The sequence below is a fragment of the Papaver somniferum genome, chromosome 7, assembly GCF_003573695.1.
Source record: "Papaver somniferum cultivar HN1 chromosome 7, ASM357369v1, whole genome shotgun sequence".
NCBI lineage: Eukaryota > Viridiplantae > Streptophyta > Magnoliopsida > Ranunculales > Papaveraceae > Papaver > Papaver somniferum.
The window spans coordinates 97,027,783-97,044,848 of record NC_039364.1 but is presented as its reverse complement, the minus strand read 5'-3'; the positions used below and the strand labels follow the sequence as shown (position 1 = coordinate 97,044,848).

Here is a 17,066-nt window from a genome sequence, read left to right as displayed (position 1 = left end):
TCCTCTTCAACTTTCTCCAAGGCTATAAACTCATACTCCATGGTGGATGGGGCTATACATGTCTGTTTGGTAGACTTCCATGACACAGACGCACCACCAAGTGTTTTCTGAGCTTACAACTACTCTTTTATATAGTGTTTGTGTAGTTACAAACAAGAAAGAAAACCCATGCTTATGACAGAAATACTGGTAATGTTGGGTTAAAGATAGTGCAAGAAAAGTTGTTTTGTCAGGCATGGAGCAGTGTGTTGCTTCCAAGCCAAATACGTACAGACAAGGGAGCCAGGACAAAACACGTACAGACAAAGAAGCCAAGACAAGCACGTTCAGAAAAAGAAGTCAGGACAAAACACGTACAGACAAAGAAAAGATTCTTCTCACGTACCAAAAATTTCAGCAAAAAGATAGGATCTAATGAACCCACACCCACACCCGAACCCGACCAGACCGACCGACCGACCGGACGGACGGCGGCGGTGTGCGTGCTTCTGTGCGAAGCACCGCGCGTACGGGAAAGGCAACCTTGCCCTAGTCTAGGCCTTCCCTCCAAGCACAAAAGTCTAATGACCCAAGAGCCATGCCCTTATAGCCAATTCTATGGTATTTAAGTCTAAAACTCTTTAGATTTTAGTCAATGTGGGACTATTGTTTTATCTATTCAAATGAAAAAACAATTTAATGGGCAATAGGTCTAGGGATCAAAACATAGTCCATGGAAAAATTGGTATTTTTAAAGCGTTTTTTCTAACAATCCCCCACATGAATGATAAAACATATCGACGAAATACGAGAAAACATAATACATCAATATTAGGCTAAGGTGTCCCAGAGATTGAACCTTAACTTAGTGAGAGGTTAACGGAACTGCTTGTTGTTACGGTGAACACAATGTCTTGAACCGTCAACAGTGAGTGCAATTCAGAAATAACAACCACACTTTGATGTCTCAAAGAAAGCTGCCAAGCTCTTGCCGTTGTGCCCGTTTTGGCCGTGGGCTAAATCCCGGACTTAATGAATGTCTCTAGAGAAAAAGCTCAAATTCTCATAGGAAGCGGCCCCACTTCCAACATCCACATAGGTGAGTCCATTAAGAGTGTCCTGCCACACTCCGCTTTAAGCAAAGCCATGGAACTCATTAAGATCTTGACAGATCATCCTAAAACATGCAGGCAGCACTATCATACGGTTACACCATAGGGAGGGACAAAGATAATGGTCTATAGGTCTAGGGATCAAAACATAGTCCATGGAAAAATTGGTATTTTTAAAGCGTTTTTTCTAACATTATTGTGGATGGATATTATCAGGTTGGTGATATTAAAAAAGCTCTTTTTACAATGGCGCATGTGGAATCAGTCAGATTAAATCCAGATTGCATTACTTTCAATTCTTTACTTTGAATTATGTGAGATGAAGCAGATGAAAGAAGCAGAAGAGTTGGTGAAGGAGATGGAGGGGAGGGGAATTTTACTAAGTGTGAAGAGTTATAATACATTAATCGGTGGTTACAGAAGGAATGGACAATTTGAGAGGTGTTTTCAGATTCTTGAGGAAATGAAAGAGAAAGGGCTCAAACCCAATGAAGTGACTTATGGTTCTCTCATAAATTGGTTCTGCAAAAAAGGTAAGCTTATTGAAGCTGAACTTCTTTTAAGTGATGTGGCAAGTCGAAGAATTCCTCGTGTGCAGATATATAACATGATTATTGATATTCACTGTAAGGCAAACAATTTAGTAGATTCTTTTTAGTTATTTAATGAGATGGGGACTGATGAGGTCTTTCCTACCCTTGTAACGTACAATTCTTTGATAAATGGGCTCTGCAAAGTGGGAAATGTATCAGAAGCGGAACAATAGTAAACTTAATTGAAGGTAAAGGTTTTCCACCTGATGTGATAACATACAACTCCTTATTATATGGGTTCAAGTTGTAAATGCTCAAAACGGTCTTGAGTTGTATCAGAAGATGAAGAGCAGGTATCTAAAACCTACCTTAATTACTTACCATAATCTGATTACCGGGTTCGGCAAGGAAGGGAATGTCCAAGAAGTAGAGACGTTGTATAAGGAAATGTTAGAGAAGAAAACGTGTCTTGATCGGCTCGTTTATAACGTATTCATTGGTTGTCTTGCTAAGCATGGAGATGTGCAGAAGGTATCTATTCTCCACCAAGAGATATTGGATAAAAGAATTTCTGCCGACAGTTCAACTTAAACTAGCTTAATTATGTGCAATTTAAAGAAGGCGAGGTTTAAGAAGCAAACCAACTGTTTGCAGAGATGAAAACAAAAGGACTAATTCCTAATGATGTTACTTATTGTTCGCTGATTGAGGGTCACTGCAAGTTAAAATATTATTTTGGAGCTTATGTTTGGTACAGAGAAATGTCTGAGAAAGGTTTCCACCCAAAAACATTAATTTGCAATGAACTTATAGATGGTCTGAGAATTGAAGGTAAGTCACATGAAGCCGATCAGCTCTACTTAGAATTCGCTAAATCCCAATCTTGTACTACTTCCCGGGGTATTAAAAGTTAAAAGTGCTTTTGTACCAAAGTTTAATAATAAAAGTGTTTGGTAATATAAATCCGTTTCACAACGACAACTTTCAGTAGCTGCCTCTTGCATGATTTTAAAAGAAGTATTGTGAAAAAAAAAACTTAGGCCTTGTGGGAGGAAAATGACCACATGGATGTGTATAATGTATTCTCCCATAATTTGTGTTTGACTCTCGTTCATGCTACATACTTGGTTCTTTTGGAAGATACAAGATGATATTCTTGTTATAGAAGGATTGCCAGTTGAGTTGATTTGATGGTTCAGTATACTTGGTTTTACTCCACCATAAAATTCTCGTTATAACAAACCGTTGATCATGGAAGTCAAGTTCTGAATTTTGATACATTGAATTGGATATGGATGAGACAAAAACCGGACCAATCCGGACCATGCTCGCCGGCAAGACGGTGCATATGCCAATTTTTCCTTTTTTTGGGCTAAAAACTCCTTTTTTGGGGCTAAAAACAAATGTTGAAGCCCAAGGCCACACACATACCCGGCATGCCATAGAGAGAAGGGTTGATCATCAAATTTCCACTAAATAGTCGCCTCTGTCTATAAATAAATCCCGAAAGATACCGCCTTATATTTTGTTCTCTTTTTCTCTCTGTCAGAAAAACAATCTTCTTCGTTGGAGTCGTTTCAGTTCCAGGTGATTTAATTTTCAAATTAATCTGATTAATCTAGCGTTGAATATTCGAATCGAAAACTATTAGGTCTGTAAAAGCACGTAGTAGCGATTGCAGTGATGTGGTTTGTGTCAGTAGTTTTTAGGTTTGTTTAAGGCATTATGCTCATATCTAGGTTTCTTAGCCGTATTTGTGTTCTTTGGCTTAATTATGTGATTCTCGCTTATAACAACGAAGTTCAAATTTTAAGGAGTTGGGTTAGGTTATAATCTGAACTTCTTAGTAATCATCTATGTTTCAAAACTTGTTTGTAAATATATGAGTTAGGTTAGTGTTTTCTAGGTTTATAATTATTTATCATAATCTTATTTTTAAGATGGCCCATGGGGTTTCGAAACTCGTTAATAGTTTAGATTTTATTCTTGTTGTGGTCTTTTAATTCGTTATTACTCTTATATTGTGTATTGCAGATTTGTGCTACTGATAGCAACATTTATACTACTGTTAAAGCTTAAAGAATGGCTATACTTGCTGATTCTTTCTTGGCGGATCTTGACGATTTATCAGATAGTGAAGCTAACGTTCCTGTGAGTACTAATTTTCTTTGATGAAATAGTTAACTTCCACAATATCCTTGGTCAATTAACTTATCGTGAGTAAACTTTGTTTTATATCTCAGCACGAGGATGAAGGGCACGAAAGTGATATGGATGAAGATAGTGATGGTGACATTGCTGACATTGAATCTTTAAACTATGAGGATCTGGATAGTGTCTCTAAATTGCAGAAGTCACAACGCTACATCGACATAATGCAGGTCATCCCTAATTTCTTTTGAGCTTTTGTTTATGGTTGCTACTTTTGTTTTAGCTTTCTAAATTGGGTTTGTGAAATATTTGCAGAAAGTTGAAGCTGCACTGCAGAAGGGGTCTGAAACTGAGGAGCAAGGCTTTAGTTCAGAAGACAATCCTGAATATCAACTTATAGTAGACTGCAATGCACTGTCGGTTGACATTGAAAATGAGATAGTTATCATTCACAATTTTATCAGGGATAAGTATCGGCTTAAATTTCCTGAGCTCGAGTCTCTGGTTCATCACCCAATTGATTATGCTAGAGTGGTAAAGAAGATTGGAAATGAAGTAGACTTAACCCTAGTTGATTTGGAAGGGCTCGTACCATCAGCTGTCATTATGGTTGTATCTGTTACAGCATCCACTACTGTCGGAAAGCCACTCCCTGAAGATTCTCTCAATAAGACTATTGAAGCCTGTGATCGAGCTCTTGCTCTTGATATAGCAAAAAAGGAAGTTCTTGACTTTGTAGAGAGTAGAATGGGATATATTGCACCAAATCTATCTGCTATCGTTGGAAGTGCTGTTGCTGCAAAACTTATGGGGACCGCTGGTGGTTTGACAGCATTAGCTAAGATGCCAGCTTGTAATGTTCAGCTTCTTGGTGCAAAGAGAAAGACTCTGGCAGGATTTTCTACTGCAACTTCGCAATATCGTGTGGGGTATCTTGAGCACACAGAAATTTTCCAAACTACACCTCCTGCTTTGAAAATGCGCGCTTGCCGAGTTTTGGCTGCAAAATCAACACTTGCAGCAAGAGTTGATTCAATAAGAGGAGATCCAACCGGGAAGACGGGAAGGAACTTGAGGGAAGAGATCCGGAAGAAAATTGAGAAGTGGCAAGAGCCGCCTCCAGCAAAGCAACCAAAACCTCTTCCAGTTCCTGATTCCGAGCCTAAAAAGAAGAGGGGTGGTCGTCGTTTGCGGAAAATGAAGGAGAGGTAGTTATGTTATTTGTGTTTAGAACTCTTAGGCACTGTTGCAGGTTATCTTTCTTTCTGTATAAGGTTCTCCTTTTGTTTTTGCTAACTTCTATCCCTCTGTCAGATATGCAGTAACAGATATGAGGAAGCTGGCCAACAGAATGCAGTTTGGGATACCCGAGGAGAGCTCGTTAGGTAACTATATTTGTCTTATGTTCTCCTAAATAGAAGTATGTTTACTTATCAGATTCCTGATACTGAAGTACATCTACTCATTAGTGTCCATTTCTTTCTTTTTAAAATTGAAGTGCTTACTTTCTTTTCTATTTAGTTTAGTCTCCTTTTACCTTCGTATTTCCTTGTTCCCTTGATGCTCTTCCGGCGTACACGGCACACGAGATCAATACATGGAATTATGGTGTGTAATAGGTTGGTTTGGAGCTGGAGTGAACCTTTCTCCAACCAAACTTCACACATTAAATTATTTTAGCGTGTTCAAGATCGACCAGAACTTATCTGTAGGAGCTGGCAAGAGGTACTCAAGTTTAGTGGATTGGTACCTCAGCTGGGTTGGTTGAGAGAGGTAGAGAATATTCAGGGTGCTAGGGATATATTTCTATTAACTGATGAAGATTTCACCTTGCACATTTTTGTTCAGATTTTCTGATTATTTTGTATCAAAGTTAATGACAATCCCCATGGTGTGTCGAAGTACGTATGGAGGAGGAACCAAAAAGCTAGTGGACTGAACCGTAGAGTTAAGTGTCGTCATATTGGAAACCTTTTAGGAATTGCATACATCAGCTTTTGGTGTGTGTTATTGTTTTCAAACAACTGCTTATATGCTCTCTATGACTCAGGGGATGGACTCGGTGAAGGTTATGGTATGCTTGGTCAGGCCGGAAATGGCAAGTTGCGTGTATCAGTTGGCCAAAGCAAACTTGCTGCAAAAGTTGCTAAGAAGTATGTTCAGTTTTTTTTTCCTTCCTTTTCTGTTTTGCCAGCTTCTTTAGCCTTTATATGACTGTTGTCTTGTGCTGTGAACTTATGTGCAAACCTGGTTCTTTTAGGTCCAAGATTAAAAGCTACGGAAGCGTTAGTGGTACTACCTCAGGCCTAACCTCAAGTCTAGCATTCACACCTGTACAAGTAAGTATATGGATCATCCCTAACTTCTAATTGTTAACTACCTACTTGGGTCAAGAGTAGTAGTCTTGGCAGAACCTCTGTAGCTGTTTTCCCTAGACCAAGTTGGGCTAGTCCAGTTTTACGTTTGTTTCTTTTTCTACTTGTGCTTTTTCATATTTATTCTCTTTATCGAAGATTCAGTATCACCAATCTAACTTTGATGTGTGATTTTCTAAACCAAGGGTGGGTTTATTATTGTGAATCTGTTATAGTGAGTCCTACTATTAGCTTTGCTTATCAACCTGGTCTTCCATATTTCACCCTTCGCCTGATGTTTTTCCCTTTTGTCCCCTTCCATTTCGGTTACTGAACGGTTTTTGTGAATATACCCAAGTACATGTAGTTGATTGTTTATATATTGTGTACCTTGTTTGTTTTCTATGCAGGGAATTGAACTCTCAAATCCTCAGGCCCATGCAAATCAGCTAGGTAGTGGAACTCAAAGCACCTACTTCTCAGAGGTGGGCACCTTTTCAAAAATCAAGAGGATTTGAACCCATCTCAGAGCCCCAGCAGTTGCTCTAAGCACCAAAAGCATCAGTCTGCTGTCCAATTTGTGCGGGTTTACTCGTCACTAGGATCTCATGTAATAGATTTTTGAAATATGAATTTTCAGTAAAATGCCATGCTTCAATGTCCCCCCAGTCACAAAAAGAGTATCACTGAACTTTATTTTCCCAGACTGTTTTCTGCTAGCTTCGGATGAGTGAAATGCTGATATTCCAATTTTTTGTTGGTTGATCAAACAAATTTTTTTTCTTTTGGACAGTCTGTTGCAAAAATTAAGTAGTTCAGTTATAACAGCAGAAGATGGTGAAATATTGGCACAACTTAGATTCCAACCTCTTGAGTAATGAATTGCTATAAGTAGTGTATTACTAATTGACACAACCATAAAATCATCATGAACCGAAACAACTCTTTTTTGCCTACGATAAAACAATATTTGTGTTGCACGTTTGGGATATTAAAATAGATCTGGTTTTAAGAAAGAATGCAGACTTGTTGGGAAATGTGAAAATAAAAAAGGAACTGAATGGAAGGATTCTTTGGATTACTGTTGAAGTAGGAGAATCGTCCAAGAATACCATTGGGATTACTGCTATAACGGATTACTGCTATAAACTGCTCTGTATAAAGTAAGGTTATTGAACAAAAAGATGTAAAACGACAAACATGAGCTTCATTGATCAGAATACCAATGCTTCAGAAAAAAAATAAAATCAAAATACCAGTTCAACGAAAGCTCATTAACAAAGATAGCAGTTAAATACAGCTCAACGTCAAAATTGTAGTCAGAAATACAACATGAGCAACAAAAGATGAGCTACTAACAGCTAACTTAACAGAGCAAAAACCCATAACTTGAATTTCATTTCTGATACAGCAAGGGAGTTTGTTACTTTTTGAAGGATTATGCCCACCATTAACTTGGAGAAATTTTCTAGTATCCTATTTGAAAGATAAAAGTCACCTATTGTCTAGTGAATTCCATCTCTCCCAACAGAGCCCACTCTTCAGCTACCAATACTTTTGTCTAAACGTAACCATTTACCTAAAGTTTCACAACTTAAACCAAAATATAAATGCTAAAACATAAAGGAACCACAAACTTGAAGTACTTCCTGAAAATTGAAATGAAAGGATTTACCCAGAAGTCTCTTTTCATTCAAAACATGCTGCATAAGTCAGAACATGCAGCAACGCCGTGTATAGACAGGTGCAAGGTTTTCATCCAGATAAGTAATCTGTTCCAATCGACTATGATGCTCATATGAGATTTTGTTTGCACGGAGCACACTTGTTTTCCTGCAGCAATAATAGATAGTGTCTGAATATTGCGATTTCTGAATGATTAGATTTGTTCCAGGAAGAGCTACAATAGTAAGATTTGGTTTTGCATTCCAGCCACAAGGCATTAAAAGCTTCTCTTCAGTCCACTGAATGCTATCACCATCTTCATCAATAACCAATACAGAACTGTCGTTCTCCCGTATCCATTTAAATACAACGACATGCCCATCAATTTCCATTAACTCAACAGTTTGTGAGTATTTCCGCTCCAGGGGATGAATGACATAATCAGGGATTGGGATAACTCTGAACTTTTCCTTCTCCAAGTCGAATCCCATTACAACTTCACCTTTTCGGGTGTACCGGAACCGCCAATATATTGAACCATTCACATAAACAGAACTACTATCACAGTTGTCTGGTCCACCACCACTATAAACTTCCTTATTTCCTAAGCTATAGGGTGGAATTTCATCAATCCTTCTCCGTGTATTCTCACCAATAGTCATGACTTCACATACTTGATCTTCACCATCTATGTCCTCTTTATCAGGGTAATCACAACAATTCTTATAAGTTTCAGAATCAGGGTTTCTCTTAATACTCGATATGCACACAACTTTATGTTCATTGGTTGCTGGACTAAATCCAAGCGCAATGCAGGCTACCTCGCGTCTTCCTTTCCCTTGATTTTCTTGAGAATCTTTAGTAGTCGAAATCCAAGGTGACCTTTCTCCAGTGCTAGGATTATATATGATAAAGGCCTCATACCCAGCAGTGATGCATACCAAACCATTAACTGTCTGTTTTGGAAGCCCGTACTCACTACGATCTAGTGCTAATTTCTTAACTTCGGGTTGTCTATAAGGTGAAGCAGTTGAGAATTCAATAATACCTCCAACCTGGTTAGGTTCAGGCTCAGGTTCAGGTTCCACTGAGCTGATAAACAAGAGTGGTTTTGGACCACCTAAAAGAGCTTTTGAACGAGCAGTATGTAAACCATATAAGTATGAATCTCGTTCGATAGGAGATTTCCAATGGGTACAAACAGCTTTAAACCTCATAAGTGACTTAACTGGAAGTCTACTTAGTACATCGCATAATATATGATTATCACTACAAGGTTTTTTTGCGTTACTACTAACAGAGACTACTTGAACTTCACCGGTACTACTATTATCAGGAGAAGATACTGCAACTTTACTACGGAGAAGAAGATGAGGAGGAATAAGGATTTCATTACCTTTGTCATTTTGGTTCTGGTTCTTGCTCTTCGTATTCTTCTTCTTCATTTTCTTTCTCGTTCTCTTCCTTGTGAAATGTAAATGGACTTCTTATTACCCAGTAGAAACTAGATCTGCGGTGAATTGTTGTGACTAAAAATCTATGTCCATGTCTAGGGTTTTTAGAGCTTTTAAAGGAGGGGAATTTAGGGTTATCCTAGGAATATTTGGTTTTAAGGACACATCTATTATCTTGTTTGATTATAAGGACATTCATCTCTTTGGATGTTTGGGATCGGTCCCAAGACTTTCTAAGTGGTCACATAACAAAAAGATTTTTTTTTTTTTTTTTTTTTTGATAAGTCAAAAAATTGTATTAATAGATAGCAATATTTACAAGCCATTTTACGAGAAAAGAGGTTAGAAATACCCCAAAACTTATAAACTAGTTAAATCTAAAATAAGAATTCTATTTAATGTAAAAAATCAGGTCTTCCTTCATAATTCCAACCTTCCCCAAAGACAACCCCTCTTAGCCATAACATCAGCTGCAAAATTTGCTCCACGATAACTCGATAAGTATGTTGAAAACAAATTGAGTCATATAAACGACTCACATCTGCCCATCTTTGTCTAGCAAACCACGAAATTTCAAAATTCTCAAAAGCATAAATAGCATTCTGCGAGTCCGAACGAATTATAACATGTCTAACTCCCCATCTAACAGCCCACTCCAAACCAACTAAAATCTCATATAATTCTGCCAAAAATTATTGGTCATGCCTAAACCAATGCACATAGCTCCAAGTACTCGACAATCACTGTCACACACTATAACACCTGCTCCAGCTATCCCCGGGGTCCCCCTTGCATCACCATCACAGCAAAGTAAGAATTGATGACTTGATGGTGGTTCCAAACGGACTTCAATAGGATCTGTTAGCTTCACCTTTCTATGTTGAACTTTAAAGTGGTTCAAAATCCTAACATCTTCACAACTGTTGAACATGAAACTCTTCGGTCTAATTGCATACTTAATAATCAAGTGCACCACGCGCTTTTTGAAAAAAGTCCAATTCACAGCTTTGTTTTCATAAACAACCTTGTTTATAGTATTCCAAAGCTCAAAAAGAATAACTAATATCGACACCAACCATAGATCTTTAATAATGTGACACCAACCACAAAAAAAAGACATACGATTTATATAGGAGTGCCAAATCTTTCGAGGAGACGATCCATATATAACAAAATAATTCTGACATATGGATCTCTAGGTCGCTGTCCGTGAAAGTTTGGTACCTTTTATAAATATGAAAGAAGTTACGCGAAGGCCATAACTAATATTTTGGTAAATTATACAATAAAGTATGAAACAAAAAAATTATTTGTGTGGCATAATTAGTTCGTGTTTAAAATGATAGAGATTGATATTTAAGGTGATTGTCAGGCTAATAAACCAGTTTGCTTAAACTTGTTTGGCGGTTGCCACCTTTGTAAACGGTTTTTCGCCATAAATAAGTAAAATTAGATATCATCTGTGTTTCTTTCCTTTTAGAAAGAATGTGAGTGTGGACTGTGAATTCACGCACCTAGGTGTTAATTTCACCATTAGTTATTGTTATCCAACTTCAATCCTCCAGTCTTCACATACCTTTTTGAGGAAGTTCTCCAAATGTCTTCGCCGATCATCAGTCTTCGAGGGTGATGTATGATACTCAACTCTAAATTCTAAACCTAGTCCGAGACTTGATTTAGTAGACTAGAAATCAAGATATAGTTTTGTTCATATAATATTGACAACAAGTTTGAGATAACAAAACTTGTAGGTTCAACCGAGCAATGCTCTAACAATCCTTCCTTAAGTTTGTACAAGGGAAAGTCTTTTTAATACCATTACTTAAAAAATAGTGAAGATGGAAGATATGTTAATTGATAATAGCAAGTGTCTCAAGAATATGTGACCTATAAAAATTCATGCCATAAATTTTAAGTTGAACTTATCAATTATTATGTTTAGATTTCTAAGAGCATACATAGAATCTCAGCTAGTCAAGTAAAATTCTCATTGATCATATGTTCTCGTCTCTTGCTTAGGAGCCAGATAGGCAAGGAGAATTCTAACTAAGAGCATAAGATTAATCGATATCCACATCAACTTATTATGTTTGGGAATTTTTATTGTGATGTGGTAGCATCAAGTTATAGACTTATTAAAGATGTATGGTGAAAATGCGGGGGTACCAAAATACACCACCAACTTTTTCTTAGGTAACCTGTATGGACTAAACTCAAATAAAATTCTGAGAGTTACAACTTAGTGGATCTCAATCAGGAATTATATTAGAGTTTATATCTCTTTCTCTCACGATCAATATGTAAACGGAAATAAGTTCGTGAACCTGATTATGCCGTGAGAGTTCTTGGACGATTCCAAAGATCATTCAAGTCGTACGCAACAACTACGATGGACGTATCTACTTTGTTGATTTACGTACAACCTATGATATTTCAATTATAAAGATAAACAATATAATGCGGAAAAAGAAATAATACAGACACCAGAAATTTTGTTAACGAGGAAACCACAATTGTAGAAAAACCCCAGGACCTTTTCCAGATTTGAACACCAAACTGTATTAAGCAGTTACAGACTCTAGCCTACTATCAATACTTCGTACTGGAATGCAGTTGAGTCCGAATCCACCATCACAGTAATTCGATTACAGTCACACTCCTTACGCCTCTTGAATCTCGCAATACTCTGCGCTATTGATTCCCTTAGCCGATGTCCTTTACATCCTAAGAGTTGCTTCAACTTAATTCAAGACTTTATACCAATCTTTTTCCCACATATAAGCCTATATTTGATTCCCGCTTTGATCAAAGATCGAGGTGAGATAGGAGATCGATTGCAATAGACAAAGTCTGGCAAACCCCAAAATCCGGTACTTACGACTCCCTAAGAGCATCATAGATTATTATTCACCTCACAACTAAAACCTACTCTGATTTCAACAAAGAATCGTTATAGAGGAATGTACTTGTGGAGTCACAAAGTCTGTGACGAAAAAACGTTGTGATTTCTATCTATGTTGCTTTATCGGAGTGAGACTCAACAGTCAGTAGCATGATCGGGATACACGAACTATCAAAATAATGATAGTCGAACCTGGCTTCACGAATCCCTAAACGAAGTATTTTTAGTCGCTAAACCTAAAAAGGTCTAAAGGAGGACGACTCTAGTTTACAACTAGAACACACAAGAAAAGTTCAAAAAGAACTCCCCCCCATTTGATGTCATTCCCAAGAGAACAATATGAGTAACCTTACTTTAATAAAAAAGAAGGACTTTTTCAGACATTAGCAAATCTCATGGATTTGTATCCTAAACATCGACATAAATTAATCTCAACGCCAATTACGAACAAGGAGACAATTTAATCGATATGACTCAACATAAGAGAATCTTACGGAGTTTGATAATGCAGTAATTACACAAAAGTGTGACCATAGAGAGATCGATACTGCGGAAATTCTCAAGAAAGTTTACTCCACTTTAAGTCAATAATAACGAAAAGAGTTAAGAGCTTAACTTTTGAGCATATATGAGATATCAGTTCAATTCACCAAACAACAACTAACACATATTTCATAAGATATTGAGCAATACACAAGAATATCTATGAGGATCAAGCATTGCGATCATCTTATCTAAGGTATAAACTTGTAAAAAACATACAAGTTGATTTGCTCCTAGAGGGAAGAATCAATATTTTCCAACGGGATTTAGACCAAGAATGTCTACCAAAAACGTATAAAAAGATTTCCTTGACAAAGAAGAAAATACAAGGTCATTAAGGACCATGCACCATAAGTTCACATAAGAAGGTTGTGAACGTTCATGTAATCTCAGAGGTACACGTACCACTGTCCATTCTTGAACTTTCTTCTTTGCAATTCACAAAAAAAACAACAAGTCATCGACATTTTTTTTTCTTGAAAACTTTTAGAAGAACCCTGATAAGTGCATAATTCATATGATCTTAGTGTCCATTCCATACTTGTTTTAGCTATTATTCTTGCATATTTTCGTATTATTACTCTTGTTTTCTCTTATTTGCCTCTATTAGGTGAATAATCCAAAAATGAGATAAAAAGTGCTGAAAATATCTAGGAAGAGAAGTATTCCAAGTATCCAAGTGCCCAAGTCCAAGAGAAGTGGATGAAGTGCGACGAAAAGAAGCAAAACGCTCAAAATCAATAGAAGGGCCAAAGACCGATCTTAACTCATTCAAATTAAGAATTTCTCATCATCATCCTGAAGAGAATTGAAATAGGAAAATAATGCAAAAAGAATGAGGTCATTCCGAGTACGGATGAAGAAGTTGTGGCCAAAACAATCTTTTTGTCGAATATCGAAGACAGTAAAGTATGCAAACGGGTACGCATACTTTAATTCCGAAAATTTCTGCTGGATATTGTAGTATGCGTACTGGTATGCATACTTAGCAAGTAGGAAAACGTGTACTCATACCTTGGAAGGCCTAAGGTCACGTTTGGGGTCGTTATTTCATATTTTTGGGTCGGGTTCTTGAACCGAACTAAATACGTGAAGGCCAAGCAATGTAAACCTATAAAAGGAGGTATTAAGTCATGAATGAGACATCATCATAATATCACGAAATTATAAGTCTTTGGAGAGGAGAAACATCACACGGATCGAAAGCTAGGGTTTCAGAGCAGTTCTTCAATCGTAACTGTAAAGACCCTCAAGCTCGTCAACGCTATTAGACCAATCAAGTGACGAATTAGCTGATAATAACTCAATTAGTTTAACACGAACGTTAATTAATAGAAATTAATTTAACAACGAACTAGATGCGATACTAGTACCGTTAGATAGAACTCGAAAAGCTATGCGAGATGGACTACTTGAACGTGTCATTTGGACACTGGACGAAGAAGATATTATCAGATTACTGAGAAGGGTAAAAGAGTCTTTTTTTTAGACCTACTGCGGATGTCCTTATCCACTTATTGGGTGCCTTGGTAAATTCGGTTGGCCTTATCCCAGAAGATAAACTCATTCTCTCGTATTCTCTCTCTTTCTTCTTCTTCGTTGTACTCCTCTGTTCTTCTTCTCTTTTCTCTGCAAATTCTTCTTCCACACGTATCAATCGAAGGAGTACAAATTTGAAGTTAGCAATTGAATCGGTGAAGGTCAGAAGACACAGAATTGTTGGTAAAGATCGATATGTAGTTGATTTAGGTTCAACAGAAAAGGGGGTTTCAGAGATTTGAAAGTAGGGTTACAGATTTGATTAACGTTTTGAAGGTTATGATATATGAATCGAGTTACTGATAGATGAATAAGAAGAGGGTTGTTGCTGTATTGTTTTGTTTGTTTTGTTCCGGTGATTGAATCAAGAGTTAGGGTGTCTCAGAGTTTTAATTAGGGTTTCATGGGAATTGCATAAAAGATCGAGAAGATGAAATTGATACTCTAGAGGATTACTTTGAGATGGGTTTGATATGAATTAGAATATACAGATGAAAAGTGGTTTTAAATTGACAGTTAGAGTTTCTGCTAAATGAATTGGAAATAGATTCGGGTTTTGAATTAGAGTTTAATTGAGATGGTAATGAAGATGTTGTTTAGAGCTGGAGTCTGTAGAAAGGTTGGAGATTCATGGAGCAGTTACCGAGGGTTAGCTCAATGACTTGGAGATGATGATACTATATGTTTCTTTGTGCTGAATCGAGTCAAGTAAAAAGGAACTCAATTCCAATTGCTTATTTGAATCCATTCAGAGGTAATTGCATTTCTCAAGTTAACTTATAGAGTTATTGGTTTCTGTTTGTTGAGTTTTATATGATTGTTGATGAAGCTAAGACTTGGCATGAATGTGAAATTGAGTTGTGGTTGAGGTTTAGGTTGTGTTGAATGTTAGAAAGATGGTATTGTTGCTATTGTGAGTATTGCAGGTGGTGGTGGAGTTATCTGTGTAAGTAGATTTAATAACAAGAGATTGGTGTTGGTATTTTTGTTTGTGTGGCATTGGTGATGTTAAGACAAAGGTTGTGGTACTGTTTGTGTTTGAGACTTTGTGGAAATGAAATAGAGTATCTGGTGGTGTTATATTGAACTGCAAGTACAAATAGGTGATACCTGGTTGTGTAACAGGTTGGATGGAACTGATTATGATGAATGAAGTTGAATTCTTGGTATAGTTGAGGTATGGACTGGTGCAGGTGGAGTGAGATGACATAATTGATTGGTTATAACGAAGACGATGTTGATGAAGAACGAGTACAATCTGTTTTGGGGTTGTGGAATCTTTTGGAGGTTGAACTGAATGGGGTGGTTGGTTGTTTGGTAAGAGTGAGTCGTAGTTGTTAATTGAAGCTGGGAACTGTGATGTTATGTGATTGAGCTATAGGAATAAATGTTTGATGAGTGTGTGGAGTTGAATATCTCTTGTAGGAGCTTAAAACTGCAACTGCAAATAGGCTTAATCTTTGATTGTAATTGGAATTTGTAGTTTAATTATGAAGTTAAGTTAAGTTGAATATATTAGTATTGTAATGAGAGTTTTAGATGTTGTTAGATTAGATTGAAATAGTAATGGAGTAGAAGTTGTAATTGAGTTTAGGTGTGTTGCACAATGAATGTGCAGTAGTGTTCTTTGGCCTGAGCAATGGCTATGGCCTGTGCAAGAGTTCTGGCCTTGTGCCATTCAACCTAATCAAGTATCTGACTCTAGCTGACTTAGTCAATCTGACTGAGTCGAATCGTTTGGACTTACTGAGTTACCTGTCTTGACCTGTGTTGACTCAGTTGACTGATCTTGACCTGACCTTTGACTATTGACCTGACTTGGACCATTTGACTGACGTTGATTGTTAGAGACCTGTTGAGTGTTAGATTGACCGTTAGAGACTGTCAGTTGACCTGATGGACCAGACCTTTGGTTAATGGGTCTGTTTAGAGAACTTTCACTTAGGACTAGTTATCTTATGTTGATGAATTGGACCCTTATGGTCTGATTTAGCTTTTGTTTCCTCCTACAAAGTTGTAGATATTCAGAAGACCATTCGAATGGACTATAGAATCAACCTAATTCAGTTAATAAAACCTTAACTATGTTAAAGATATATAAATAAAAGGTGTGGAGAACCATTAATTAGTTTTGTATGATTCTTGTGTGAGCCATTTTGGCTAGATTCTTAGAGTTCTTGTGTGATTAACAGTTAGTCTATATTAACAACGACCGATTCAAAGGATGAACAAGTGGATCGTGGATCTCGAGGTAGGCGTGGCTTGTCATCAAAAAGAGGTGGGAATTTACATTTAACTCTTATGTGATTATTGTTGTTTTCTATTACAGAAGTTTTTGTTTAACAAATTCATGCATTGGCTGATTGTGTATTCCATGCATTGTGTTATTTTAATATCCGAAAATACTGTTGATTCTTTTAATCTTTCCATTGCTTGGAAAGGAACTGTAATGTTTGGCTTGTCTTTATGAATTGTTTGAGAAATAAGAATTTCCATTTGTATGTTTGGAAAATGAGAATTTCCATCTGTGGTATATAGGATACTGCTCCTTCATTTATATCTACCTACTTTCGAGCTTTTATGCTGTAGATGGTGGATTTTCGACAAGGGCTAAAATCGTAAACTCATAATTATACGAAGCTCTGATCCAGCAATCAGACGTGAGTATCGAGACACGGGTCTCTCATCGAATTCTCAACGGAGGGTACTTTCTCTCAGAGTACATGTAGATATGTAGTCTCACGACTGGACAACGACATATCTCATGAATATTGAATACTTTCAGTGATTATTTCTATATAGTATCACGAGATGGACGGATCCTAGATAGCTTG

General features: G+C 37.1%; 2 protein-coding genes across 3 annotated transcripts; one reads left to right on the top strand and one right to left on the bottom strand.

The window, feature by feature from the left end:
• The first annotated feature begins 3,072 nt into the window (after positions 1-3,072).
• Positions 3,073-6,959, top strand: LOC113297917 (U4/U6 small nuclear ribonucleoprotein Prp31 homolog). Of its 2 annotated transcripts, XM_026546521.1 has the most exons (8): positions 3,073-3,211; positions 3,659-3,775; positions 3,868-4,005; positions 4,091-4,983; positions 5,090-5,160; positions 5,826-5,928; positions 6,036-6,114; positions 6,540-6,959. In XM_026546521.1, the coding sequence occupies exons 2-8, from the start codon at positions 3,707-3,709 to the stop codon at positions 6,645-6,647; spliced, it is 1,461 nt and encodes a 486-aa protein (XP_026402306.1). In that variant the 5' UTR covers positions 3,073-3,211; positions 3,659-3,706; the 3' UTR covers positions 6,648-6,959. The 2 variants fall into 2 exon arrangements, with proteins under 2 accessions (XP_026402306.1, XP_026402307.1); XM_026546522.1 differs by lacking the exons at positions 5,826-5,928; positions 6,036-6,114; positions 6,540-6,959 and adding an exon at positions 5,624-5,802.
• Positions 6,960-7,841: 882 nt separating this feature from the next.
• LOC113294958 (putative F-box protein At1g47730) lies at positions 7,842-9,239 on the bottom strand. The gene has a single exon (XM_026543326.1). The coding sequence runs from the start codon at positions 9,237-9,239 to the stop codon at positions 7,842-7,844; it is 1,398 nt and encodes a 465-aa protein (XP_026399111.1).
• Between the last annotated feature and the right edge of the window lie 7,827 nt (positions 9,240-17,066).

Bases quoted from the DNA above. Each gene is read 5' to 3' on its own strand.
- LOC113294958 (XM_026543326.1), bottom strand. From the start codon at position 9,239: ATGAAGAAGAAGAATACGAAGAGCAAGAACCAGAACCAAAATGACAAA.
- LOC113297917 (XM_026546521.1), top strand. From the start codon at position 3,707: ATGGCTATACTTGCTGATTCTTTCTTGGCGGATCTTGACGATTTATCA. The intron at 4,006-4,090 runs GTCATCCCTAAT...AAATATTTGCAG, and splicing joins GCTACATCGACATAATGCAG to AAAGTTGAAGCTGCACTGCA. The intron at 6,115-6,539 runs GTAAGTATATGG...TTTTCTATGCAG, and splicing joins TAGCATTCACACCTGTACAA to GGAATTGAACTCTCAAATCC.